The 24,707-nt window shown below is 62.4% G+C and overlaps 4 protein-coding genes across 6 annotated transcripts in view; 1 reads left to right on the forward strand and 3 right to left on the reverse strand.

The window, feature by feature from the left end:
* The first annotated feature begins 214 nt into the window (after nt 1-214).
* IL18BP (interleukin 18 binding protein) lies at nt 215-1,283 on the forward strand. Its single transcript, XM_010576772.1, has 4 exons — nt 215-281; nt 488-553; nt 821-950; nt 1,097-1,283. The coding sequence occupies exons 1-4, from the start codon at nt 215-217 to the stop codon at nt 1,281-1,283; spliced, it is 450 nt and encodes a 149-aa protein (XP_010575074.1).
* Nucleotides 1,284-2,662: 1,379 nt separating this feature from the next.
* Nucleotides 2,663-3,994, reverse strand: ART1 (ADP-ribosyltransferase 1). The gene is made up of 3 exons (XM_010576773.1): nt 3,208-3,994; nt 2,847-2,885; nt 2,663-2,745 (listed from the first exon to the last, which is right to left on the reverse strand). Exons 1-3 carry the CDS (start codon nt 3,992-3,994, stop codon nt 2,663-2,665), a joined length of 909 nt encoding a protein of 302 aa, XP_010575075.1.
* Nucleotides 3,995-16,573: 12,579 nt separating this feature from the next.
* Nucleotides 16,574-19,205, reverse strand: CHRNA10 (cholinergic receptor, nicotinic, alpha 10 (neuronal)). The gene is made up of 5 exons (XM_010576774.1): nt 19,145-19,205; nt 18,699-18,865; nt 18,131-18,285; nt 17,209-17,741; nt 16,574-17,058 (listed from the first exon to the last, which is right to left on the reverse strand). Exons 1-5 carry the CDS (start codon nt 19,203-19,205, stop codon nt 16,574-16,576), a joined length of 1,401 nt encoding a protein of 466 aa, XP_010575076.1.
* Nucleotides 19,206-21,627: 2,422 nt separating this feature from the next.
* The window catches only part of NUP98 (nucleoporin 98kDa), a 40,912-nt gene continuing 37,832 nt past the window's right edge, over nt 21,628-24,707 (reverse strand). For 2 of the 3 annotated variants that reach the window (XM_010576687.1, XM_010576686.1), the window contains exons 31-33: nt 24,135-24,289; nt 23,545-23,656; nt 21,628-22,966 (exon numbers count right to left, since the gene is read on the reverse strand). In XM_010576687.1, coding sequence (XP_010574989.1) covers nt 22,749-22,966; nt 23,545-23,656; nt 24,135-24,289 — 485 coding nt within the window. In that variant the 3' untranslated portion in view covers nt 21,628-22,748. The remainder of the gene's footprint in view (nt 22,967-23,544; nt 23,657-24,134; nt 24,290-24,707) is intronic. The other variant, XR_774939.1, reaches the window with a different exon arrangement.

Consider the following 24,707-nt stretch of genomic DNA (forward strand, 5'->3'; position numbering starts at 1 on the left):
ACCTGCCGGTACGGCCGCCGCGGAGGCGGGGGGGGGACACACCAGCCGGGACCCCCCCCAACCCTGGGAGGGGGAACCAGACCGATGCCTGGCGGGGGGGGACGGGACACCGGGACCGTCCCGGGGTTTGGGGGATGCTGGGGGGGAACCGTTCCGGGGCTCGGGGGGAGCATCCCGGTGTGCCCGGTGCTGAGCCCCGTCTCTGCCCGCAGGGATGTCGGGACCCCCTGCCCGGCTGCTTCTGCCCCTGCTCTGCTGCGCACTGGCCGCCCGCTGCACGGGTAAGTGGGGGCTGCTATGGGGAGGGGGTGGACAGGGCCAATTCTGGGCTCTGTGACCCCCCAGGGGGCCTGTGCGGGGGGCTGGGGCTGAGCCGTGCTCCCGTTTTTCTCTGCGGGACCCTGTGCTCCCACCCACCCCAGGGATGTGGGGTCTCGGGGGGGGGGCAGCTCTTGTGCTCCCGCCTCACCCAGCTCTGCTCCCCCAGGTGCCATGGCCCTGAAGCCCCCCAGCATCACCGGCCTGCGGATGCCGGCAGAGCCCCCCCACCCAGGTGAGTGACCCCCAGGGCCATAGCAGTGGTGGCCTGGGGACAGGGGGCTGCAGTGAGACCCCCAGCCGGGAGGAGGCACAGGGGGGGTCAGCCCCTGCACCAGCCCCAGCAGACACAGGAGGTGCCAAAATTTTGGGGTGCTGGTGAGGTGAGGGGATATTTCCCTTTGGGGGGGGGCAGGCTGCACCTGTGGTCAGGGGCAAACTGGCCCGGGGGCCACCGGGGACCCTCGCAGCCCCTCTGACCCTGCGTCCCCTCTGGCTCCAGGCAAGAGAGTGATGGTCTCATGCGAGGCGGTGAGCTGCCTCCCCGAGCTCACGCTGCTCTACTGGCTGGGGAACGGCTCCTTCGTGGAGAAGCTGCACCCGGACGGCGTCGTGAGCGAGGGAACGGTGCTGTGAGTACGGGGTCGGGGCCTCCTGGGGGGGGCAGCGGCTGGCAAAGAGGGCAGCCTCCGTTGGGGCAGGGACGCTGGGTCCCCCAGCCCAGGGTGGGTGTCATGGAGCCGGGGACAGGCGCTAATGGGTCTCGCTGGGTCCGCAGAGAGGAGCCGCAGGGCTCAGGGGTAGTGCTGCGCCGTGACCTGCACTTCAGCTCCTTCGGTGCCCAGCACCTCTACACTAACTTCACCTGCGTGGTGCTCAGTCCCCTCGGCGTCGACACCAGGGAGGTGCGGTGGCCGCCCCCGGCACCAGCCCCGGCCCCTGCTGAGAGCGGGGGACTGGGCTGAGACCGGGGAGCAACTCGTGACGGGTGAGCACCGTGCAGTGCAGGTCCCCGCTCCCACGGCCCTGCACTGCTGTGTGGGGACGTGACGCCTCCATGGAGGTCTGTCTCCGTGCCCCGCCGTGGGGTCCGCACGGCCCCGCGTCTGCTGGCCCTGCTGTGCGTGGGGCTCCCGGCGCCCCTCGCTGAGCCCGGAGCACTGCCCAGGCCGACCCTGGGACCTGCCCACAGCCAGCTGTGGGACCCCAGGGTTTAATAAAGCACGTGAAGGCTGCCTGGTGTCACCCATGTCCTGGGGACGGGGCCACCCCTGGGTGCAGAGGGCACCCATGGGGCGAGGAGGGAAGGAGAGGAGGTGGCTCTGGTGACCGCAGAGGGCAGGATCCATCCCTGACCCCCTCCCTGCCCGGCGAGGGGCTGGAGAACCACGGACAGCCCTGGTTCTGCTCTGGGGGTGCCTGGCCTCATGGCTGCACCCTGCCCTGGAGGAGGAGGGTGGGGAGCCCAGGGGTGCAGGGACCCCCGGGGAGCTGGGCCCATCATGTCCCCCTCTGCACCCGGCGGGGCTCAGAGCTGTCCCTTGGCACAGCACTGCTGAGCCCCACGTGCTGCTCCATGGGGCAGCCCCCCACCCATCTTCTCCTGACAGGGCTCTGGGCGCTGGGGCTGGGGTGGCTGGTGCCAGCCCCCTCCCTGCTCCCTCGGGTGCTGGTGGGGGCTGCGATCCCCCCTGGGCTGCAGGCAGCTGGGGACAGGCAGGGGGACAGACCCCAGCAGGAGAACCCCCCCGGATCCCTCGAGCAGGACCCAGGGCACGGTCATTGCTCCGTGGGATGCTCTGGATGCAGGAGGGATGGTGATGGGGGGGGTGTGTGCTGGAGAAGACCCCGGCTGCTGCCCCCATGAGCTGCCCGCAGCCCAGGGAGCTGCAGGAAACCCCCAGAGACACCCTGGTCCCACAGCAAGTCTTTATTCTTCTGGGAGCCAGGCAAAGGGGAGTGGCGGAGCAACAGGCTGGGCAGGGAAACCCCCAAAAGCAGCCCTGCTGCGTCTCCCCGGTCCCTGTCAGCACCAGCCCCCCGTCCCTGGGGCAGCCCCTTGCAGACCCCACGCTCAGCTGTATCCAAAAGCCCCAGCCGTGGCTCTGCAAAAGTCCTCATCCAGGCTCCGCTGGTGTCCCGGGGCTGCCGGCGCGTCCCAGAGCCGGTGGCACCATGGCAGGGCTGGGCTGGGCACAGGTGGCCGCCATGTGGGACCCTGCAGCGGGGCTGTCCCCATGCCCCCAGCCCCTCCTGCTGCTCCGACCCATCCTGCCATCTCCGTGAAGCTGGGGGCTCCCATTCCCGATCCCTTTTCCTTGCTGGGGTGCGGTGGCGTCGTGGCTCAGAGGCCCCCGATGACTGCCAGGGTTGTGGCTGCCAGGAGGAGCCCCCAGAGGCGTGGGGGGTCCCTGGGGACACTCCTGCCTGGGGGTGCCGGAGAGGGGGAGTCAGGGGCAGATGGGGGGGCATGGGGGGCCCCAGCCGGGGGCCACCCTCCCCAGCCGCTGCGGGGGCTCTCAGCTCACCTGCGCTGAAGACGCACGGCTGGCTCTTGCATCTCATCTCTGCCAAAGAAACCAACTCTGTCTACGTGGCTGCTGCATGCTCCGCACCGCACCGCTCCTCGCCCCGACCCACCCGCGCCGTGCCGTCCTGCACGGTGCCACGCCGTTCCGTGCTGTGCCATGCGTTGCTGCCGAGGGCCCCCATTGCAAACCCCGGGGGAGAGCGGCTGGGAGACGTGCGAAGATGTGTGCCCGAAAGCAAGCGCCCCGCATCACCCTCCCCACGATCGAGAGCCCCCTTTCCCAGCAGATCTGGTGGGACGGGGCCACCCCCGTCCCCTGCACCCCGGAGCGGGGAGGGACCGTCCGTTGGGGACATCACCTTTCACCAACTCGCAGTTGTAGGTGCTGCGCGTGCCCTGGGAGCGGAGCTGGATGAAGGCTCTGTGCTTGTCGCGGGTGACGTTGGTGACCTCGAAGATCTCGAAGGGTGGGATGAGGACCTCCTCCTCTGTGGGGATGTAGGAGAAGTTCCTGATGGAGACGCCGTAGCAGGTGTCCACTGAGAATAAGGTGTCCTGGCCGAAGGGCTGGGTGCTCTCTTCCCGGAGGGAGGTGGAGGTGAAGTGGCCGAAGCGGACACGCTGGTGGTGCTGGGCGGTGAAGCGGATGTCCCGGATGCCCCGGTAGACACGGTGGCAGCGGCGGGGCTGGGCATCCCGCAGGGTGCGCAGGGCCTCGATCATGAGGAAATGCAGCGCCTTGAAGTGGAAAGCACCCAGGTATTCCTCGCGGGAGCGCCCAGCCTTACGCACGGCATTGTTGAACACCTCGTACAGGGGTTCCGGCAGCGTGTACGCCAGGAGGGCGACCGCCTGCTCCGGCCGCAGCGCCGGCAGCCGGGGGACACGGCCCTGTCGGCTCCGCCATTCGGCAGCGGCGAGGGTCCAGGTCTTGGCGTAGACGCTGTTGTTGACGAACTCAGTGCGGTTGAGTTCCTCCAGCAGCTCCTCCATCATGCGGCTGCAGCCCTGGTACTGGTCGTCGAAGGAAGTGGGGGCCATGTCCAGTGCCACTTCCTTGACGGTGTTGAGGTCTCGTCGGCGTGGGGGGGTGCCAGCGGCCAGGGTCCCGGCCAGCAGCACCAAGCCCAGCGTCAGATGCTCCATGGCGGGCAGAGCTGCCCTGGGGGAAGCCCCCAGTTGCCACAGTGCTGCAGACAGGGAAGCAGCCGGTTCCTCCGCAAGCGGCTGGGGAGGTGGGGGAGCGAGAGCAGGGTCAGCTTGGGGAGGGCAGCAGGGCCTGGGAGGGGGTTGTGGAGAGAAGCAGGGCAGACTGGGGGAAAGCAGCCCCAGCTGCATCCCTGGCCAGGGGCACCCTGCTCAGCACACCTCCCAGCACCGGCCGAGACCCCGACCCCATTCCTTGCATTAAACCCTGCCAGCAGGCGGGCGTCCCCGATGCCTGGCAGCACAGCCCCGGCAGCCCACAGGTCTGCGGCATCACCCGTGGGGAACAAACCCCCCAGGAGCCCCAGCAAGAAGCGTTACCTGCACCCTGCGGCAGGCGCGGGGTTGGGGTGCTGCTCCCCAGCTCCCACGGCACCCAGCCCCTTGGCACCCACCCGCTGCCGGCAGGAGAAGTCAGAAGCAAATGCTCTTTCTTTTTATAGCGATCCTGGCCGGGATTTCTCGGGCCCAGGTCCAGCCCCCACCTCCGTCCTCCCAGTTATTTTTACTGTCCCCCTGCCCTGAGCGCCCAGTGCAGCCGCTGCCCCTCCTGCCTTGCAACGTGGCTGTGGGGGACGGTCAGGAAACCCCTGTGAGATAAATTGCCTTTGCTTTAACTTGGGGGCAGGCCACCTGGGGAAAACCGGGGTGAGACAAGCAGGATCCTCCAGAGCAGCTCCGGCTGGACGCTGCCCTCCCCAGGCACAGCAGCAGCTTCCCTCCCCAGGGATCCCCCCCCATGTCAGCATGGCACTGCGCGCTCCCCAGCTGCTGTTGGGAGGACCCATGGTGGTTTGGAGGGACAGCACCCTGTTCCCACGGCCCTGGGGGCAAGACAGCTCCTACCTGGGCTGTTCCGGCATTCCTGGTTCTTCTTGTCTGGAAAGCAGGCGGAGGGGCTGGGGTCAGCATCGTTCGCCCTGGGACACCCCTGGATTGGCAGCCCTCCCCTGGGATGCCCGGCCACCTGCATCCCTGGGGGTCCCCCCTGCACCCGACCCGGGTAGGCACAGTCGAAGCAGCCGCAGGTCCCGTTGTTACCGTAAATCGGCACTTCAGAAACTCTCTAAGACTCAGTTTTGGAGTTTTAGAAAGTAGGCATTCTTTATTGCAGCGCTGGATGCACTGGGGGATCGTTCCACCTATCGTGCATACCAATACTTTCAACAGTTGAGATTATTTTGTATATAATACATATTCATGATTTTTCCTGGAAATAATTAACATAATCACCTGAATTCTGGGAAATCATTAATGTGTGTAAATGTCCTTGTTGCAGGTGCACTCGAGATCTTTGGTGGTCTTCAGGGGTCCTCTGGTGGTCTTTGATAGTCTTCCTCACTTGTCTGCTAGTTAACCCTTTTCTAGTGATTCTGCGCAGTGGGACACTTTACATGTTTGATACAACTTATCCTAAAGAATGTCCATTAGTAACTCTACTATCTATCTTTTCTCGACTTACATTCTTTTGTCACAAACCATATTGACACTCTAAGCTAAGTTATCTAAAAGGGCCTAAGGTTTTTATCTTCTCAGGGAATTTGCAAGGTCGGCCAGAAGTAATTTTCTCTGGTCTCTTACACATTTTGCAACATACAGGATTTCTTATCCACCACTAGTCAGTAGAACAAAGCCACTGTGTTCTTTCCTTGTATCACCATCGGTGCTTCACAGGAGGAAGCGGTGACTCCCCCCATCTGGGAAGACCCCGAGTATCCCGTGCCAGGGCTCAGCACCTCCTGCACCCCCGGGCAGAGGGAGACGGCTGGGACGGGGACCCCGGTGCAGCTGCGGATGCTGAGGATCAGGGTCCTGCTCCCGGCTGAAGGACGCGGAGGAGAAGCGATCCGCTCTGGAGGGGCTGGAGCCGGCGGCTGGCGGTGGGTGATGCTGTGATGCCGGGGGGGCCGTGGGCGACTGGCAGGGTCCTGCAGCAGCCGCAGGGCTCTCGCCGGGTGGAAGTGGGGGATTTGAAGGGGAAGCTGCCGTTGCAGCTGCACAAGGGGAAGGCGCCACGTTCAGCGCCGGTTGCTGTGGAGGGGATTGTGAGGGGTGTGCTCCTCCGGTGTGAGATAACGGGACTTGGGTCCGGGCAGGTGCTCAGCAAGTAAGCCTAACCGAAGGTCATCCTCTGGTGTGAGGCTGTCAGTGAGAACCGAGCATCAAAACCAAAAAAACCCCATGTTCTGGTTGGAGAATGGGCTGATGAGCAGCTGAAACAGCATGAACACGGCACAAAACCTGACTGAGTCAGCCCCTTGATGCTGTAAGTATCTGCAGCCATCGGGGTCCCCAGCGCTCCCCCTCCATAGCAGCTGGCTGTGGGGCAGGGATCACCCCCTGAGCAAGGACCCCTCTCAAGGCTGAGAGACCCCGTACCTGACACCAGGCACCGGCGGCTTGGTACGTGGCGTTGTTTGCATGCAGGTAACATTTAAGATACGTGTAGGAAGCTTACGCGATGAGCTTTGTATCCTGCCCTAACGCTAAGTGGAGTAGAGCACTGACCACCGATCCATCTGTGCTTATTAAATATTTTATATCCCTACACTGACTGATAAGAATTCGATCAACTAATGACTAGATGAGCTCCGGCCGAGTGACCTGTGACTCTTCTCCTGACCGAGACCCTGTGCTGGGGGCCAGACCCCGTCACCGCTGCCATGCACCCCATGTAGGGGTCATACTGTATAACACTATGATTGAAAGAACAGACAAAAGTGGGAGGTAGGTCGTGCGAAAGAGTGGAGGACAGAGGACTGGCAACATCTCCCCGGCAATAGGGAGGTCCTGACCTTTAAAGGTGGGATGGGTGAAGGGCCATGCTCGGGATGGAAGCCCAGCTGCGAAATGGAACCAACGGGTAGACTGCCTGGCCCAAATCAGGACGGTCACCAGTGAGAAGGACGATTGGGACCGACAAGCTGAATGGTTGCGTATCAAGCGAGGCCAGTCAGGGAAAGCCGATCTTTATTACGAATGCCAATCCCAGGGTTGGCCAGTGCCTATGAAAACCTGTCAAGCAATCCTTGCAGCTTGTCCACAATGCTAAATAAGGCTTTACTGGGAGGGGTGGTCAAAAAGGCAGCAGCCCCTCACTGGCTGCTCGGAGGGTCTTTCCCAGCACGCATGCCAGGTTGGCGTAGGCTTCCAGCACGCATGTCAGGTTGGCGTAGGCTTCCTCGGGCAGCAGGCGGTGGAAGACCTCGGGGTCGTACCAGGACGCGTAAAGCATGGCAGCAGCCACTGCAAAGACGATGGCCAGCTCCAGGCCGACAAAGAGCAGGAGGAGTGTCCTGTGGGGCAGAAGAAGTATGGGAGACAGGGCAGGGTGGATGCATCCCAGCCCCAGGAGGGATGGAGGGGCCCCACCGGCTGGAGCAGGCGTCCAGCCCATCACCCGGTGGGGACACTCACTGCAGCCAGTAACTGAAACCGCGTCTCCTCGCCCGCACGTCCCTCTCCTGCAGGTCAACACAGAGCAAGGACACTTGTCAAGCACTGCCGCACGGCCGGGACAGCTGGAGTTGCACGGAGTTGCCTTGCACGGGAGCGTAGCCCACGCGTGGCTGGCACCTCCGTGGACCCCTCTCCTCAGGGAGACCCACAGGCTCTTCCCCCTTACCAGCCGTGCTTCCACCACCTCCGGCAGCACAGTCTCCGGCATCTCTGCCTCCTTCTTCCTCTGATACTGGCTGCAGGCAACAGGGCTTGGTTGGACACATTACAGACCTCCGTGGCCACGCCGGGGGTCCCCTTCCACACACACCCCCCCACCCCAGGCAGGGATGGGGCTCCCCTGGCACCAGCATTGGCAGCCCCATGGCGCCGGGTGCTGCAGGGACACCCGTGTGGGGCGAGGGACCCCGCTTACCAGCCCTCTTCCTCCTCCAGTCTCTCTTCCAGATTTCTTATTTCCTGACGCAGCGCCTGGGAGAGGGAAGGGTCTGAGTCCCTGAGCCTGCTGTGGCCCCAGGGACCGTGGGCACCCGCCCGTTTTCCCCCGGCCCCTTCGGCACTACCTCATTCTCCTGCTTGTCCTCCTTGAGCCAGGATGCTATCAGGGCACGGAACTTTTCCTCCTGCAAAACCACGGGTGCGTCGTGCGGGCAGCTGGGCTGGGACCTTGGCACCCTCGCCCCTCTCCAGCCCCAGGGCTGTGCCCACTCACTCCCCCGCTGCCCTAGGGCACTACTGGGAAACTGGGTGACTCGCAAGGCCAGGCGTGGGGAAGCGATGGACCCCCCCCATAGCCTGCGAAAATTGTCCTCCCTAGTCACGCCGCTGGGCAACCGGCACTCGGTGACCCTCTCTGAGCAGGGGGGTTGGAGACGACAAGATGACCTCCAGCGGTCCCTTCCAACCTCTCAGCCCCAGCCAACGCAGCTCTGGGTCAGGGGCAGAGGAGAGGACACCAACCTTAGTGCTGAGCTGCTGTACGGCATCGTGTGGCTCCTGATGGTTCTCCTTCTGCGTGCAGAAAGGAGAGCAGGGGCTCAGGGTCTGCAGCCCCAGCCCCTGTGGACCAGGAGCCCCTCCATACCTACCATAGGCTGCAGCAGCTCCTTGCTGCTTGCTGTCAGCGCGGAGCTCTGCTCAGCATCTCTGCCGGCTCCTCGACTGGTCGCCGCAGCCTTTGCCGCCTGCGGGAATGGGGAACCATCAGATGCCCTCTCACAGACACACACCCCCTCGCACACGGCGCTGCCCCTGCTTCCCATCTCTCAGCGCCCATCAGCCACTTGCACACCCGCACCCGGCCAGCGGTCCTGCGTGCCCCCTCGCCCCATGCCCGGCTCAGCCTGTGCTTGCTGGCAGCCCAGGACTTGGCAGGAGATGGGGGGGGGAGGCGCCAGGGACCTGCACTGCTGTGCCTCCCTCTGCCTTTTCCCAAAAGCGGTCTGCCTGGGAGAGAAGAGGGAACGGCAACATCTGCAGGAGGGGCAGGGGCCCAATCCCTCCATCGCGGATGCCACATCCCAAAGTCAATGACCCCGCCCGTGGATGCTGGGGTGCGGGCACCCAGCACTGGCACCCCCTCCCTGACCCTGCCAGGATGGGCATCCTTCTTCCCTGTACCTTCTGTGCCTCTTCCAGGCTTGCGACTGCCTCGCTCTTTGCTATTTGAAAGCGCTTCTGCGAGAGAGGAGGAGGAGAAGCCATCAGGGCACTGGACATTCCCACAAGCGCCCTCCCCTCCGCATTATCCCTTCCCGGCTCCCCTCGGGCACTGCCTTTGCCCCTGCGTCCTCTCTCCTTCCCAGCCTTGCAGGCGGACAGAGGGACCCCCCCAGGCCCAGCTCTGGACGCGGTCCACATCTGGACATGGACCTGAGCAACTGGCTCTAGGGGACCCCGCTTAAGCAGGGGCATTGGACAAGATCAGATCATCTCCAGCGGCCCCTTCCAACCTCAACCAGACCGTGGTTCTGTGAACTCACCTTCATCTGGGCCACCTGCCCCTCCAGTTGCTGGAGCTCCTGGCCGCTCTCTTCGAAACAGCGTGCCACGAGACAGTTCTGGGAAAAGGAGCCGCACGCAGGCACTGAGCCCCTGACACAGCCCCAGCCGCCGCAGCTGGGGGACGTGGGTACAGGAGGGGACACTGACCTCCGAGGTGAGCCGCTCCAAGGTCTTCTGCAGCTCCTGCTGCTTCTGCCCCTGCATGGTGAAAGGAGGGGTCAGGGGCTCCGGTCTCGCAGCCCCAGTCCCCGGGGACAAGGGGACCGCTCCCCACCTACCAGACACTGCAGCAGCGCCCTGTGGCTTTGGGATGCTGCAGAACAGCGGGCCAGGCGCGCCCGGACCATGCGGAGGTCTTCTTTCACCGCTTCTGCCTGGGTGGTTACACCTGCGAGTCGGGAGCGAGCGGGGTGTGAGGGGCACGGATGCTCGCAGGGATGGTCCCCAAGCTCAGGGCATCTGCACTCATGCACGCCTGCCTCTACTCGGCATATGAGCGAGGCTGGGGGTGCCGCACACGGACCCCCTCGCCCGGCAGCCGGCTGTGGGGACTGTGGGGATGCTCTGCCCTCACCTTCCTCTTCACCGCCAGAGACATTCCACTGCATGGTGGACAAAGGACAGGTCGTTTGCGAGTCTCCTCTAAACTCCTGCCCAACAGCTCCGAGGTTCTCCCCGGAATGTTCCCCCGTCTCCAGGAGCAGCCCCTTTTATACCCGCCGGGGCACCCGTGTCACAGGCGCGAGGTGACGTCACAGTGACATGGTCACCGCTGCCCACCGCGACATGGCCATCGCCTCCCTGGGCTGGCACCAAGAGCTGACCTGGGGCTCGGCCGCAGCCACCGGGGAAACAGGGCATCACGCTCAGCCCACTGGTGGGAGCGACCGCAGGCACCACCTGTCGATGTCTCCCTGGGGGGGGTTGCCGGTTCCTTCACCACCCGGCTGCCACCGTTGCCCACCCCGGGACCAAGCAGGAGCCAGGCTGCGCACACAGTCCCAGCAGACACTCGCACGGACACGCGTGAACGACGGGCGTGCACGGATGGCCACGCCGCATGGGGTCCAGCATCCAGCCCCCACCGGGATCCAGCATCCAGCCCCAGGGGGGAACAACAGTCTGGGAAGGGGGAAAAATAAGGACCAGCTCTCTGTCAGACTCGACAAGGGTATAAAGGGGGTCCCGCCGGAGGACACCCTGAGTCAGTCCTCCTCGGAGCAGCGGGTCTGCAGTCCGGGACTCTCTCCTTGGGTCAGGATGCCGCCCCAGGTAACTCCTCGAGGTTGAGAGCCCTCATCTTTTAGGTGAGTGATACGCGCATTTTGAGTCATCGCTTTTAAATCTTAAGGATTCTTAAGGCGGCTGTGTAGTACCAATTCCCCTTACATCATTGAGCCTGTGGCTCACTAATGTTATCGGAGTTCTAACTAACTTTTTACCGAAGAATAAATCTGACTTTTAACACCTGCTGGATTTGATTGTGTGAGCCTCCCCAACAGACCTCCAGGCCCTTCATGCCAGCTCATTCCTTGGTCTCAAATTACCACCTCTGAGCAGTCACAACCAGAATTTCCCCTTCGGGGGTCTCACGCCACCCCAAACCATGCATGAAACCCAGCAGTGCCCCAAAATGCTGCCAGTGCTCACGTCGGTGCCCCCCACCTCCAGCCCCACCCCACCCTTGGCACCCTCCCTGCAGGTATTGATGTACATGGACGAGATCCCCCCGCGCCGTCTCTTCTCCGGGCTGAACACCCCCAGCCATCCCAGTTGAGCATCCCCTCCCTGAACCCGCTGGCCACGCTCCTCCTGACGTAGCCCCGGACACCCTTTGGCCACCTTGTTGGACTTGATGAGGTTCCTTCTGGCCCATTTCTCCAGCCCACCCGGGTCCCCAGACACCAGCACACCCACTGGGGGACCAGCCACCTCCAACCCCAGTTTTGTGGGTGCCGGCGCTGCCAGCCTGTCGCCGTTGAGTCGGGCACTGGGGGAGTTGCACCCCCAGCCACGGGAGGGAGGGACGAACCACGACACCAGGGATGCAGACAAGACAACATTTAATTTTTTTGACATTTCAGAAGGGGGAGCGCCCCGAGCATCCCCAGCCCCACGCTCCCCAGCAGCTCAGTAGTAGGGGAACCCATTTTTCTTCTGGGACCAGCGCTGCCAGCACGGGGGCTTGCGGAAGCGGATGCGGCAGGGCTGCCAGTGGCGTCTCCACCAGGACTTCAGGCAGCGCCAGAGGCGGGCACAGCTCTCCCGCAGGCACCGTCCAGCCCTGCACGGACCCGGGGCCATCCGGCCACGTGTCCTGCCCACGGGCACCCGCTGCCGGGGACCAGGCTCTGCTGGGATGCTCGTGCCCGCAGCAGCGGGGATGGTGCTGCACAAGCCCATGGAGCTGCTTCTTTCCGGCTCTATGGGGCTGCTCCTGTCCAGTTCCACAGGGCTGCTCCTCTTCACATCCATGGGGCTGCTCCTGTCCAGTTCCACAGGGCTGCTCCTGTCCAGTTCCACAGGGCTGCTCCTCTTCACGTCCATGGGGCTGCTCCTGTCCAGTTCCACAGGGCTGCTCCTGTCCAGTTCCACAGGGCTGCTCCTCTTCACGTCCACCGGGCTGCTCCTGTCCAGTTCCACAGGGCTGCTCCTCTTCACGTCCACCGGGCTGCTCCTGTCCAGTTCCACAGGGCTGCTCCTCTTCACATCCATGGGGCTGCTCCTGTCCAGTTCCACAGGGCTGCTCCTGTCCAGTTCCACTGGGCTGCTCCTGCCCAACTCCACGGGGATGCTCCTTTCCCACTCCATGAGGCTGCTTCGCTCTTTTCCCGCATCCGTGTCCCCACCCGCAGCCTTGTCCACGTCCGCGTCTGCCGCTGGCAGCTCAGCCCCAAAGCGCTGGGGCCAGACTCTGTCCCCCAGCAACCCCAGTTGCACCTGCACCTCCATCTTGGCGGAGGGGAGGGGGGGGTCCCTGGGTGGGGTCCCACCGCAGCCCGCTGCCGTCCCTTGCCGCTGGGCCAGCACCGTCTGCAGCAGCTCACTTTGCTGCTCGGTCACTGCTTGGGCGGCCTGAATGGTACTAATGAGCTGGAGGACGAGCTCCCCCTCGTCCGTGGCCACAGCTGGGGGGCTGCTGGGGGGTGACTCCTCGTCCACGGCGCTTTGCGCCCTGTCCCCACCATCCCCAGGGACCCGCTCTTGCTTGGCCCCCACTGGCAACTCCAGCAGTCTGTCCATCGACCTCTTCACAGCCTTGGGGGTCTGGGGGGGTCCCGAGCCAGCGAGTGCCGCCAGCTCCGCCATCGCACCGGGCCAGGGCTCCGGGAAGGAGTAGAGGGAACACAGGGAAGAGGAGCTGCTCCCCAGGATGGAGGACAGGGAGACCAGCGGGGCCCCCGGGGACAGGCACTCCTGGCTCGACGCCTGCATGATGGCCCTGCAGAGAGGAGAGGGAAGAGACCCGGCTGCACCCCGGCCCCTCCAGCGGGACCCGAGGGCAGCACCCCCTCCTTGACAGGCAGGCGAGGGTCTGGGGCAAGATCTGGGGGGGTTTCCCCCAGCACTCACATCTCCAGGGTCTGTGTGACCTTCTCCACATCTCTATGTGTCTGCTGCAGAGAAGCTGCTGAGGGAGGGGATACAGTGAGCGGCCAGCAGCCCCCGGCACAGCCCCAGGGTCAGGGCTGCCGTGGGGTTCGGCCGATGGTGGGGTGCTCGGTGCCGGGGCCGCTCACCGCTCTGCTTCTCCGTATGGGCTCTCGCCGCTTTCATCTGACTCTTCAACTCCTTCCACAAACTCTGTAGGATTCCCCAGGAGCTGGGTGAGACCGGAGCAGCTCCCGGCCCCACGCCGCAGCCCCCCACGCCACTCCACACAACGCCATACCCCATGCCACGCCGCGCAACGCCACGGCACGCCATAGTGCCGTGCGGCACAATGGCCACCTACCCAGAGCCGCTTGACCTGCAGGACAGCAGAGACCAGGCTGAGCTGCACCACCAGCATGAGGAGCTGGAACAGCTCAGCCAGGGTGAGGTTGTTGGAGCGCTCCATGGCACCGGCTCTGGTGTGGCCACGGCGCTCCGAGTCACCGGTGTGGGTCCGCGGTGCGGATCCCCAGTGACTGCATGGGTTCCCAGTGATGGGCGCCCAACGCTGCTGCTGGTGTGGCAGAGGCGGAGGCTGCAGTCTGCCAAGATGACGGCAGACTGCGGTACCCACTGCCTGCTCCCGCAGGGCTCCGCACCCCACTTTTACAGTACGGCAACAGGCAGACCCCCCCATTTGTGACATCGCAGGACAGGCAGACCCCCCTTTTGTGACACCTGGCAGCCCCCCGCGCCCTCCCCAGCCTGGTATGGGCAGATGCAAGGGGCTCAGGAGGGGCTGGGATGTCCCCCTGGAAATCAGGGGTGGCAGCTGGGGGAAGTCCACAGTCTGCAGGAAAGGGGACCCTGTGGGGGCTTCAGAGGGGAGGGAGAAGGAGAAGGAGAAGAAGGGGAAGGGGAAGGAGAATGAGAAGGGAAAGGGGAAGGGGAAGGAGGAGAAATTAAAGAGAATTCCCTGGGTGCTGAGCCCAGGCCCTGGCTGCTTGACCCCAGCCAGCAGCCGACCCCCCCAGCCGCTCGCTCCCCCCCCAGCAGGATGGGGGGACAATCGGGAGGGCAAATGCAAGGAGTAGCGGAAACTCTGGCTAGGGACAAAGTCGGTTTAATTAGCGAAGGGAAATAAAGCACCAAATCGCCAAGAGGTGCCCGAGTGGTCGGTGCCAGCAGCCCAGCCGGGTGATGCTCAGCCAGGGCCCGACCGATGGCTGCGTGGGAAAAGCCCCCCCTGATCTGAGCGGCAGTGCGATGCCAGGCAGGCTGCAGCGTCCCCTCGGCCAGCTGGGGTCAGCCGTGCCCCCCAGCCCGCTGGTGGGGGGCACAGGAGAGGCAGCAGGACCCCCCCATGGAGGAGAACCTGGGGTGCCGTGGCTGCCCCGGGTTTAGATGCCGCGTCCCACCTGCCCCCAGCTTCTCCACTCCCTGCTGGGGCCAGGCATGGCCCTGGGCTCCTGCTGGGATTTGGGGGTCTGCACCCCCCCCGGGATTTTGCCCCCTGGGGGTGTTCCCTCCCAGGTCCCCGAGGGAGGGCTGCAGGGACAGAGCGGTCGCTTCGTCCCTGTGCCGGATGGCCGGGCATCCCGGGTGAGGTGACGCTGGCTGTAACGGAGCCGGGAGAGACCTCGGTGCCACCCAGGCCAGCCCCGACGGCCGCTATGTGGCGCGCGTGGCAGCAGCGGCAGGGGCCGGGGTCCGGCCCCCCGGCACAGGGTCTCGGTCAGGAGAAGAGTCACAGGTCACTCGGCCGGAGCTCATCTAGTCGTTAGTTGATCGAGTTCTAATCAGTCAGTGTAGGGATGTAAAATATTTAATAAGCACAGATGGATCGGTGGTCAGTGCTCTACTCAACGTTAGGGCGGGATACAAAGCTCATCGCGTAAACTTCCTACACGTATCTTAAATGTCACCTGCATGCAAACAACGCCATGTACCAAGCCGTCGGTGCCTGGTGTCAGGTACGGGGTCTCTCAGCCTCAAGAGGGGTCCCTGCTCACGGAGCGTGCTCCCCCCCCAGACCCCCTGGGTCCTCCAAGGAGCAGCCGGGGAGCGAAGGCTGCCAGGGGAACGGCAGCACCGGTGCTGCTCAGGGTGGGAGCGGGTGCTGTACCTGCCTGGCTTGGGATCCTGCAGCGCTGTGATGATTTTTTGGGGTTTCACTTCTGCTCGGCAGCGAGGCTGGGGGCCTGTCTGCGGGCTGGTGCCACCAGCTGCTGCGTTGGCCCCATGGTCCTACCCGCTTTGGCTCTGAACTTGAAAGCGTGCCGTGCCGTGCCATGCTGCTGCAGGGGTCCCTGGGGAGGGACAACACTGCAGGGTCTCCACCGTGGGATGTTGGCCAGCATGGGCTGGGCTGAGCGGACACCGATGGACCCCGGGACCGACCTGCCCTGCCTGGGGTGGGCAGCAGCTCCAGAGCTCCTGCTGGGCACTGCACCCCTTCCCACGGGGAGCCCCGTGAGTTTGTCATCGAAGGTGTCGACGGCCAGATCCTTCCATCCCTCCCAGGCACCATCCTTGCGCCAGCCAGAGCCCAGAGGGGATGGGGCAGGGGCTTCCCCGCTCCCTCAGGACCCTCACCGGGGCTGCCGGAGGCTGGAGCGACATCTCGGGGGGCTGTGGTGGACCCAGCCCTGGCTGGGCAGGGTGGCAGGCGCTGGTGGGCACGTGGGAGGGGGTGGGAGGTGGCCGGCATGGCTGGGAGCGGTGGCCGCAGCTCAGGGCACTGTGGGGTTTCGTGGGTGGTTTTGGGATGATGCGAGACCCCTGAGCAGCACCAGGAACTGGGGGACTGGGGTGGCCTGGGGACCAGGGCCCTGCCAGGCAGCGATGCCAATGTAGGGGTATGTATGTGTGTCTGTATACAACTTTATGTCTGTTTATCTATCTATACATACACATCCATGCAGGGAAAGGCTCTGCCCAGCCCTCCCTCCGCTGTGGAGCTTGGGATGAGGCTGTGAGGACCAGGCATGGCCCCGTGGAGAGAAGGGTCCCCGAGGGTCCCACACCTCTTTGCTGCCCACTCCATGCACAGCCCCAGCCCACACCAGCTGGTGCTGCAGCCCTCCCTGGGGCATTGAGGCCCCGGGACCCCCCCGCAGACACCAGGCAGGGGAGGGAAGACACACGCTCCAGGGTTTATTTCCACTGTATTGGATTTTTTGGGTGCAGGGTGCAATGGGAGGATGCGGGTGCATGCCCTGGCGCAGCCACCTGGGGGGCTGGGACCCCTCAGCCCTGCAGCTGGGGTGGCCCCGGCCGGGATGGGGGTCCCGCTGTGGGGCTCCTCTCCCCTGATTCTGGTGGACCTCCCACCCGCAGCTCCATGGGTGGCCAGGGGGTGCTTGGGACGAGCCACCTTCATGGGGCACCTGGGGCCACCACCATCCCCGGGGGCGGTCATGGGCAGGGGGTGCATCGGGGGGGGGTGGGTGCATGGGGCTGTCAGGCAGCTTTGCCCAGGACCAGCACGCTCATGAGGAAGACCATGAGGAAGAAGACCCACATGAAGAATCGGTCCATCACCTTGGCCACCTTCTTCCACTCGCTGGTCCGGCGCTGGGCAGCTCGGTGGCGCCGGAAGCAGCCGGCGATGTAGCCGATGTTCCTCAGCAAGCCGTCGTGGTGGCACAGGCAGTGGTCCCGGGGGCAGCCCCCTGCCTCGGTGCCCACCTCCACCTCCCCGGGGCTCTCCCCTGGCCCCCCAGCGTCCCCCCTGCCCGCCCGCCCGCCCAGCTCCCGCGGAGGGCTCTTGCAGCTCTCGCCCACCTCGTAGACGCAGCAGAGCCGGGCCATGTGGTGGAGGATGAGCCGCCTGGCCCAGGGGGGCACGGGTCGGGCCCCCGGACCGCAGTGGTGGACATTCATGATGAAGATGGTCAGTGCGGTGGAGGCCGTGATCATGGTCATGGTGGCGATGTAGTACTTCCCTGCGTGGGCAATGAGCGGCGATGCTGCGGCAGAGGGGGTAGAGGCTCCCCCCCCCCCGCACCACAGCCACCCCGGCATGGATGCTGCCCATCACCCCGGTGCGGATGCTCTGGTCCCATGGGAGCGTCCTGGGCACCGTGGAGGCTCACCGATGAGCGGGACGCTCTCCGAGGGGGGCATGCTCTCTGCCACCAGCAGCTGGAAGACGGTGAGGGCCAGCAGCACCGTCACCCCCAGTGAGACCTTCTCCCCTGAGTCGGCCGGCAGGTAGAAGCCAAGAGGCGCCAGGAAGGAGACCATGATGCAGGGCAGGAGCAGGTTGAAGATGTAGAAGGAGGCGCGGCGGCGGAGGAGCAGGGTGTAGGTGACGTCAGGGTAGGGCTCGGAGCAGCAGCCATAGGTGATGACGTTCCTCGTGGCCGGCATGCCCAGCACTTCCCACTCCACGTTCTCCACAAAGTCCGTCAGGTCCCCGGTATCCAGCCGGTTGCGGAGGTCGATCTGGTTCCCGTTGTAGGTCCAGGAGCCGAAGGTGAGGTGGCACCGCTGCCCGTCGAAGGGGAAGTAGGAGACGTCCACCTTGCAGGAACTCTTGGTGATGGCGGGCGAGTCCCACATGATGTGCCCATCAGAGCGCAGCACCACGTTGGTCTCCATCGAGCCGCCAAAGTGGTCGTCGGCACTGGGGGAGGGACGGCTGTGGGGCTGGGATGGCCCCGAGCCCCAGGTGGGGCAAGTGTCTGCGGGGCTGGGGCCGAGCGCCTGCCCCCAGCACCGTGTCCCTTCCCCGTCTCACCCTGCCCGCCAAAGAGGGGGCTCAGTGCCGCTGACTGCCCCCGCAGTGACATGTCCCAGCTGGCAGGTCGGTGCCAGGCACACCAGGCTGGTGCCAGCCCCCCCTGCCCCCAACTTGTCGCCCAGTTGGGGTGACCACCTCCCTGCATCACCCACACCAGGACGCCTCTGCTCCCACCCCACGTGCAGCCACGCAGCCCCAAGGTTGGCAATACCACGTGCAGCCCCCCCCCCAGGTCCGAGAGCAGCGCACGGGGTGTCCCGAGCACAACCCACTTGTTGTAGAGGATGATGTCCGGCCGCCAGACGTAGCTGCTGGGGATGCGGATGCTGTCGATGCCATCATAGGCATCCTTGTCCCAGGTGAGGTGGGCGTCCAGCCAGGCCTGGCGGACCCACAGGTAGGAGGTGAGGACCTGGTTCCTCTCGTCCTGCCGAGGGGAGAGGGTGGGCGTGGGGGGACAGACACCAGTGCCACCAGCAACCCCCCTCGACCATCCAGCTCGGCAGCTTCTGTAAGGGTCCCAAGGGCCTGAGATGCTTTCAAGGGGACTGTACTGGTTTTGGGGGGGTTGGAGAGGTCTGAGCTGGTTTCAGGTGGTCCAAGCTCCTTTTGGGGGGTGGGGGCAGTGCTGTTTTTTTGGGGTCTGAGCTGATTTGGGGCCAGCTGGGCTGGTTTTGAAAGGTTTGGGCTGGTTTTGAGGGATGAGCATCAGCTCTGGGTCAAGCAGGACCCGGTGGGGGAGAGCAGAGCCCGGCTAAGCGGTGACCAGGAGCGTGACAGGGAAGGTCCCGTTTTAGCTGGGCTGGGCTGCTGGTGCCGGTGCTGTGCCCGGCCACTCACCATGTCAATAATCTGGGAGAGGGTGATCTGGAGGGTGACGTTGAGCGCCCGGTCCGTGTCCTCCACGGGGCGCAGGGCACTGGAATAGTTGGCGAAGAGGTCGTGGAGCAGCTTGTAGGCGAACCTGCCCTGCGCCCCCCGGCAGCCCGAGGGGACCCAGACCGGGGCTGGAGGGGCCGCGGCAGCGAATGCAGCCGGACCCCTCCCAAGGGACCCCCAGGACCCGGCTGTGGGGAGCCACTGGCAGCTGAGCGAGGTGGAGAAGCATGCGGGGACACCCACCCCTCCTCACCACCAGCCCAAGCCCCCCAGCCCACCAGCCCCGGCCCCCACCCAGGGATGCCCGATGCATGGGGATGCTGCTGCTCGCAGGGGCCAGGGACCCTCTCCCCGCGCCCAGGGCTGGGTGGGGGTCAGTGCCCCTCGCCGCCCCCTCTGCCGCTTACCTGGGGCCAGGAGGCAGCTGGCGAGGCAGAGGGCGAGCAGCGGGCGAGATCCGGGCTCCATCCCGACGTGCGCAGGTCCCGGGGGACACGGCGGGGGGGGACGTGCTGCCTGCAAGCGCTGGGGTGACGTCAAGGCTGGGGCAGGGCAGGGGGGGCATGGCCCCCCCCAGGGACCGATAGTCTCTGTGCGGCGAGCCCTGTGGCAGGGGGGTAATGGAGAGCGACCCCAGAGGGTTCCTGGCTGGGACAGGGTTGGGGTGCAGCTGAGCCCCTTTGGGACAGGTCTGGGTGCTGACACGCTGCCTGCTGGCTGCCCACCAGCTCCCCAAGCCCAGGGAAGGCTTTGCCCACCAGCCCCCTGAACCATCACTCCCACGAGACCCTCCTGGCCACGCTGGTGGCAGGCAGCTCCTTCTCTGCCTGCTCCAGGCAGCTCGGGGCCAGGACCACAGTGACAAGGACCATATGGCAGGCTGGAGCGGGCAGGGACGAGGTTGCTCTTAGCTGTGTTGTCTGGAGCTGCCGGCAGGCTCTGGCCTGGGGGGCTGGGGGCAGAGGGGGTTGCTCCCCACAATCCTGGCCCAGAGCAAGCTGGAAAAGGGAACCCCAGGGCTGAAAGGGAGACTGTCAGGGCACTGAAGCCCACCGAGGCTGTGGCAGTGGGTGGTGGGAAGAGCTGAGGGCAGATGCTGCAGACCCCGGCGTGGAGGGAGTGCTGTGCACAGCAAGGGACATCCCATTCTCTGGTCTCAGTGAAAAAGCGAGGACAGGGAAAAGGAAGATTATTCCCATTTGGTGAGAACAGAATCCCAGGAGGTTAAGGGACATGACCCAGGAGACAAAGCAGGAAAGTGGCAGAGAAGTCCCTGCTGCAGGGATGCTGGAGCATCTCCCCAGCTCCGGCCATGCAGGAGGCCAACAACTCCTGCTCCCCCAGCCCCTCCCTGGCACCTTTCCCACGCTGATCCCCAGCAGCAGATGCCAAGCAGTGCGCTGATCAGTTTTAAGGCTGGAGGTTTTGTTTCCAGGCAGTGAATTATTCACAGCCAGCCCCGTGTCCTGGCCCTGCTGCTCCTCCACCCAGGGCAGCAGCTGGGGTTGCAGACAGGCAATTACGATAATGGAAAGAGATGAAGCTGGAGCAAACTGGTGTCACGTTTAACATGCAGCAATGCCAGCATGGCAGGACAGCCACCCTGTGTGGGCAAGGACACGCTAATCGCTGCTGCTTTTATGGTGTTCCGTGCCCAAGAGCTGGCACCAGGCAATGGGTCCCCCCCAGCCCCAAGTCTAGGAGGAGAGACCACCAGGCACCCAGCATTGCCCCGCCTCAGGAAGCAGAGGTCTGGATTTGCACCCAGCTGAGGATATTTATCTGTGGTTTATGTAACCCCTTTTTGAACACCCACACAGACAGTTTTCAGCCTGAACAAACCTGTTCTGTGCTGCACAGAAAAGCGCTTCCCTCCATTTGCCATGAGGCTGTAACCTGGCCCGTCCCTCACCTCCTTGCAGAAATCCCCCTTCCAAGAAATGACATTTCCCCCCCTCAGCACCACCCCAGCCTCCTCCAGCCCCCCTCTCCTTCCCATCTCTGCAAATGGTTCCCAGGACGAGCTCCATCACCCCAGCAGGGACCGAGGTGAGGTTCACCAGCCCATAGCTCCCCCCATCCTCCTCCACAAGACAGGGGTGACTTTTTTTATTCCAGCTGTTCCTGCTTGCTTCCAAGGCTCCGAAGGAACCTCCCCCAATCACCACGACCTTTCAAATGTACTGGAGCGGCCTTGCAGCTCCCTCAGCCCTTACAGGTATACCCTGCCAGGTCCCAGAGACCTGGGACGCCCGGTCTAAGTGCTCCCTAGCCTCACCGCTCTCTATCAAGGCAAGTCTTCTTCGCTCCAACCCTTCCCACCAGTCTCAGACCAGTCCTACCAGTAAAGACCAAGATGAAGATGACATCCAGTACCTTTTCCACGTCCTTTGTGACCAGGTCCCCATTCCTGTTCCACACCAAGCGTACCTGAAAACGCCTTCCCTGTTGCTCCTCACATCCCTCAACAGATTCAGCTCCAGGAGGGTGCAGCTTTCCCCTGCCCCCTCTGGTCCTGTGAGCTGTGCCACCACCCGAGTCAGCCCAAGCCACCCAAGCGGGACAAGCCAAGGGACACGTGCCTATGAACCCAAAATCTTACTTAAAAAGCAAAGGAAACTGTGGGAATACTATAAACATTTTATTTATTGTTTTCAAAAAGACAGGAAAATAATCTAGATCATTTATTTATATTTTTTGTTTTTTTTTAATAAAAACCTTTACATAATCCTCATGCATAAAGACCTTCAGTGGGCCAATGCAAAGCAGCACCAGGCAGGCTGGAAGCTGCTGGCCACTGCCAGCACTGGCTGGCCGGCTGTGGCAGGAGGTGCCACTGCAGCAACCCTGAAATCAGAGCAGAGCAATAGACAGCTTTTTTTTTTTTTTGTTTGTTTCCTTCTTTCAAAAATAGTCAGTTTCTAAACACAGTAAGAGTAAAGACTGTACACACCAGAGCACATTGACACAGTCAGCTGTTCACGTGCAGGATGTTCTTAGGCTGGAGAGTGGCTCCACTCGATGTCACCCAGCGACATGGCAAACACAGAGACGACAGCGTGTGCCGGGCACTCCTGCACGTGGCAGTGCGGCTGCGTGTACCCCTTACCTACACGGGCAGCTGTCCGGCAGCAAAGAGGCAAGTCCGAAGCGCCTGGGCAGCCAGGCTGCTCTGCTCCTTGGGCAGGTGACCTCTTTTGGCAGTTTTGCTTTTGGCGCAGAATTTGCCCCCTCCCATCAGAAGCCTGGAGTCCTGGAACACGGCAACTATTAGGACAAGCTCCTGTGTTTTACTGCATGCAGGACCCAGGAGACGTCCGTCCTTGGAGGCCTGCACGGCGCAGAGCACGCCATAAGGCACACACACAGGTGTCACCTCCCTTTCTCCTGAGGCAGGGAAGTAGCTTGCTTTGCTTTTGGAGACAGAGGATGGAGAAACGAGAGAAAAAACACATTCACAGGTCTCCAACTTAGCAAGAGAATGCAGGAAAAGACAATTCTGAACTTAAGTTTCTTCTCCCTCCCCCACCCACAGAGCAAACTTTTAACATAAAGCCCCAGTTAAAGCTTATCCGCGGTCAGTTCAGGTGCCAAAGGTTCATCGGTTTACCAAGTGCAGCCCCACCAAAGTGGGAGTCTGCCCACGGAAAACTGTCCCAGCACTTGCTTCACCATCCTCTGTGCCGCAACGAAAGGAGTGAAAAGGATCTGCCAGGAGCCGAAGCCCACACCGTGCCCCCCTCCACAGGTACAGTCTCGCCTGCAGACAGGTTCGGCAAGAGGTGTTTTATTGATTCTAGGAAAACGTTGTTTGGTTGAGGGTGCCAGCCAGCAAGGTCCAACCAGTCTCAATGCTCCCACAGGTTACAAAAACTCCTGCGTTAGCCCACATACTAAAGCTGTTTTACACCCCTATGGAAAAACCTGCGTGGCTAGAGGTTGTTCGCCCTCAAAACAAGGATAAGGGTTAACAAATGGTAAAAACTGTCCATCGGTGGAAGGGATTCTTCCTCAATGAGTCACCACTGTCAGCTCCCGTAGGTAAGACTGGGTGAGGCTGCGGAGCTCCTCCAAGGCATAGTCCTCCGGCATAGGCAGCCTTCCGATGTGGGGAGCGAGCAGGCGAAGAGGGACGCGCTGCAGGTCAGGCGTGGAGTCGGAGATGGGCTCTGGGGTGTGCTGCAGGCTGAGGACCACCCGCAGCAGGTTAGCAACACGCTTGGCCATATCTGGAAAGAGAAGGAAGAGGAATGTTTCTTCATGCTCCACACCACGCTCCGGAGTGGGAGCTAGCACGTGAGCGCTTACAAGCTCACCCTGCGGAGGGGTGAACTTGAGCAGCGATTCAATGGGAAATTTTGGAGCAAAGGCTGGGTTGGTGGAACCATGCCCTAGTGTGACCTGGCCTTTTCTCAGCTCCAGCAGTGCATCTCCTCTCCCCATACAGACTTCCTCCACGAGTATAATAAAAATTTGGCCTTATTCCTTAGACCAGACCATTTTCTGCAAGCACACTCATAGTTTGTCTGGCACTGTAAAACTAACTATGTACAAGACATTTTACTGCTTATCAACAGACAGTTGTAAGAGTCCAGACACTGGATGCTGCATCAACCAGCCAAAAAAACCTGCCTGAAATGACCAATAGCTGCGGGTACGGTAACTACTGGAGCAACACATGGCTCGCCTCACCAACCGCAGCCTTCCTTCTCAGCACAGGCAAAGGGACAGATAGACTGGCAGCCCAGGTGACAGCCAGTACTAGCTGGCTCTCCCAGCGGGCTGCTAGATATTGATGTCACCATACCTGACTGAGCCAGGCGGTCCTTCGCACTGTGGCACTGGATCTGCTCTATCCTGTTGCACAGGGACGTCACTTTGGTATGCAACCGCTCCAGCTCGTAGGTGGAACAATCCAGCTGAAAGCAAACAAGAGAGTCAGCCTCCAAGTCACCCAAAGCCTTTCAGCAGAACTGCTCACAGACTGCCCGAGTGCACTCTAAGCCAAATCTATCCAACAGAAGACAGTCTACACTAAAACCTGCTTGAAGTTAACACCTGAAGTGGTGGAAATGGGAAGTCTGAAGCTGTATTAGAGGGGACTGACATGCAGACTCCCCACTAACCAGCTAACTGCTAGTTTTGTTCCTTCTTCACTTACCTCACTGTCATGCTCCATACAGCATGTTTGCAGGGCAGAGCCCACATCTTATTTTGACAGCATCGACCAAATCTCTCTGCATTTTCAGAGATGCACCATATTCTGTTTGCTAGTGTCTCCAAAAGGGAAACACTAACGTCAGCACTGAACAGTGAGTAAAAGGTTACTCTAAAAGCAAGAACGTGTATGAGCTTCCAAACTATAGGAAGAAAAATACGATTGTTTTAGTCTGTTACCTGTTGAATCCTATCAAGCATCTCAATAACACGGATGTAATCTAGGTAGACCAGCCCTGCCATCTCCCAGTCCTGGATGAGTGCACTACGCTCTGGAGGGGCAAGATCTTCCAGGAATCCTTTCAGGTACTTGTAGTTTTCATTAATAATAGCATCTAAAGAGAACAAGCACGTCAGTAAGAGAGTAAAAGGGTCTCTTAGAAGTCATCCACTGTTAAAAAAAAAAAGCAACTAATGGACTGTACTGTCAGTCAGTTTTGTAATTCCTTGACAGTATCAGTCACAGCCAGAAACGCATACTTGATTTATGACCTACAAAAGGCAAGTCAGGCCATCCCACCTCCTAGAGCAGGGACGCCCACAGGATCAGGGCTCCAGGAATGCTACCACTGCCCTTGTTCCCTGAGGCACCTCTGGCACAGGAAGGTGGATGCACAGAAGGTTAAGCACTGCCCTTTTCATGTGTTTGCAGTGAAGAATCATCACGCCAGATATCAAGCGAGAACTATTTTGAAACAGCCAGCCACTCTCTACTAACCCTGTTGCTAGGAACACAGCCCTACCCCTTCGTAC

This window comes from Haliaeetus leucocephalus, unplaced genomic scaffold (assembly GCF_000737465.1).
Source record: "Haliaeetus leucocephalus isolate CR32 unplaced genomic scaffold, Haliaeetus_leucocephalus-4.0 Scaffold536, whole genome shotgun sequence".
Classification (NCBI taxonomy): Eukaryota; Metazoa; Chordata; class Aves; order Accipitriformes; family Accipitridae; genus Haliaeetus; species Haliaeetus leucocephalus.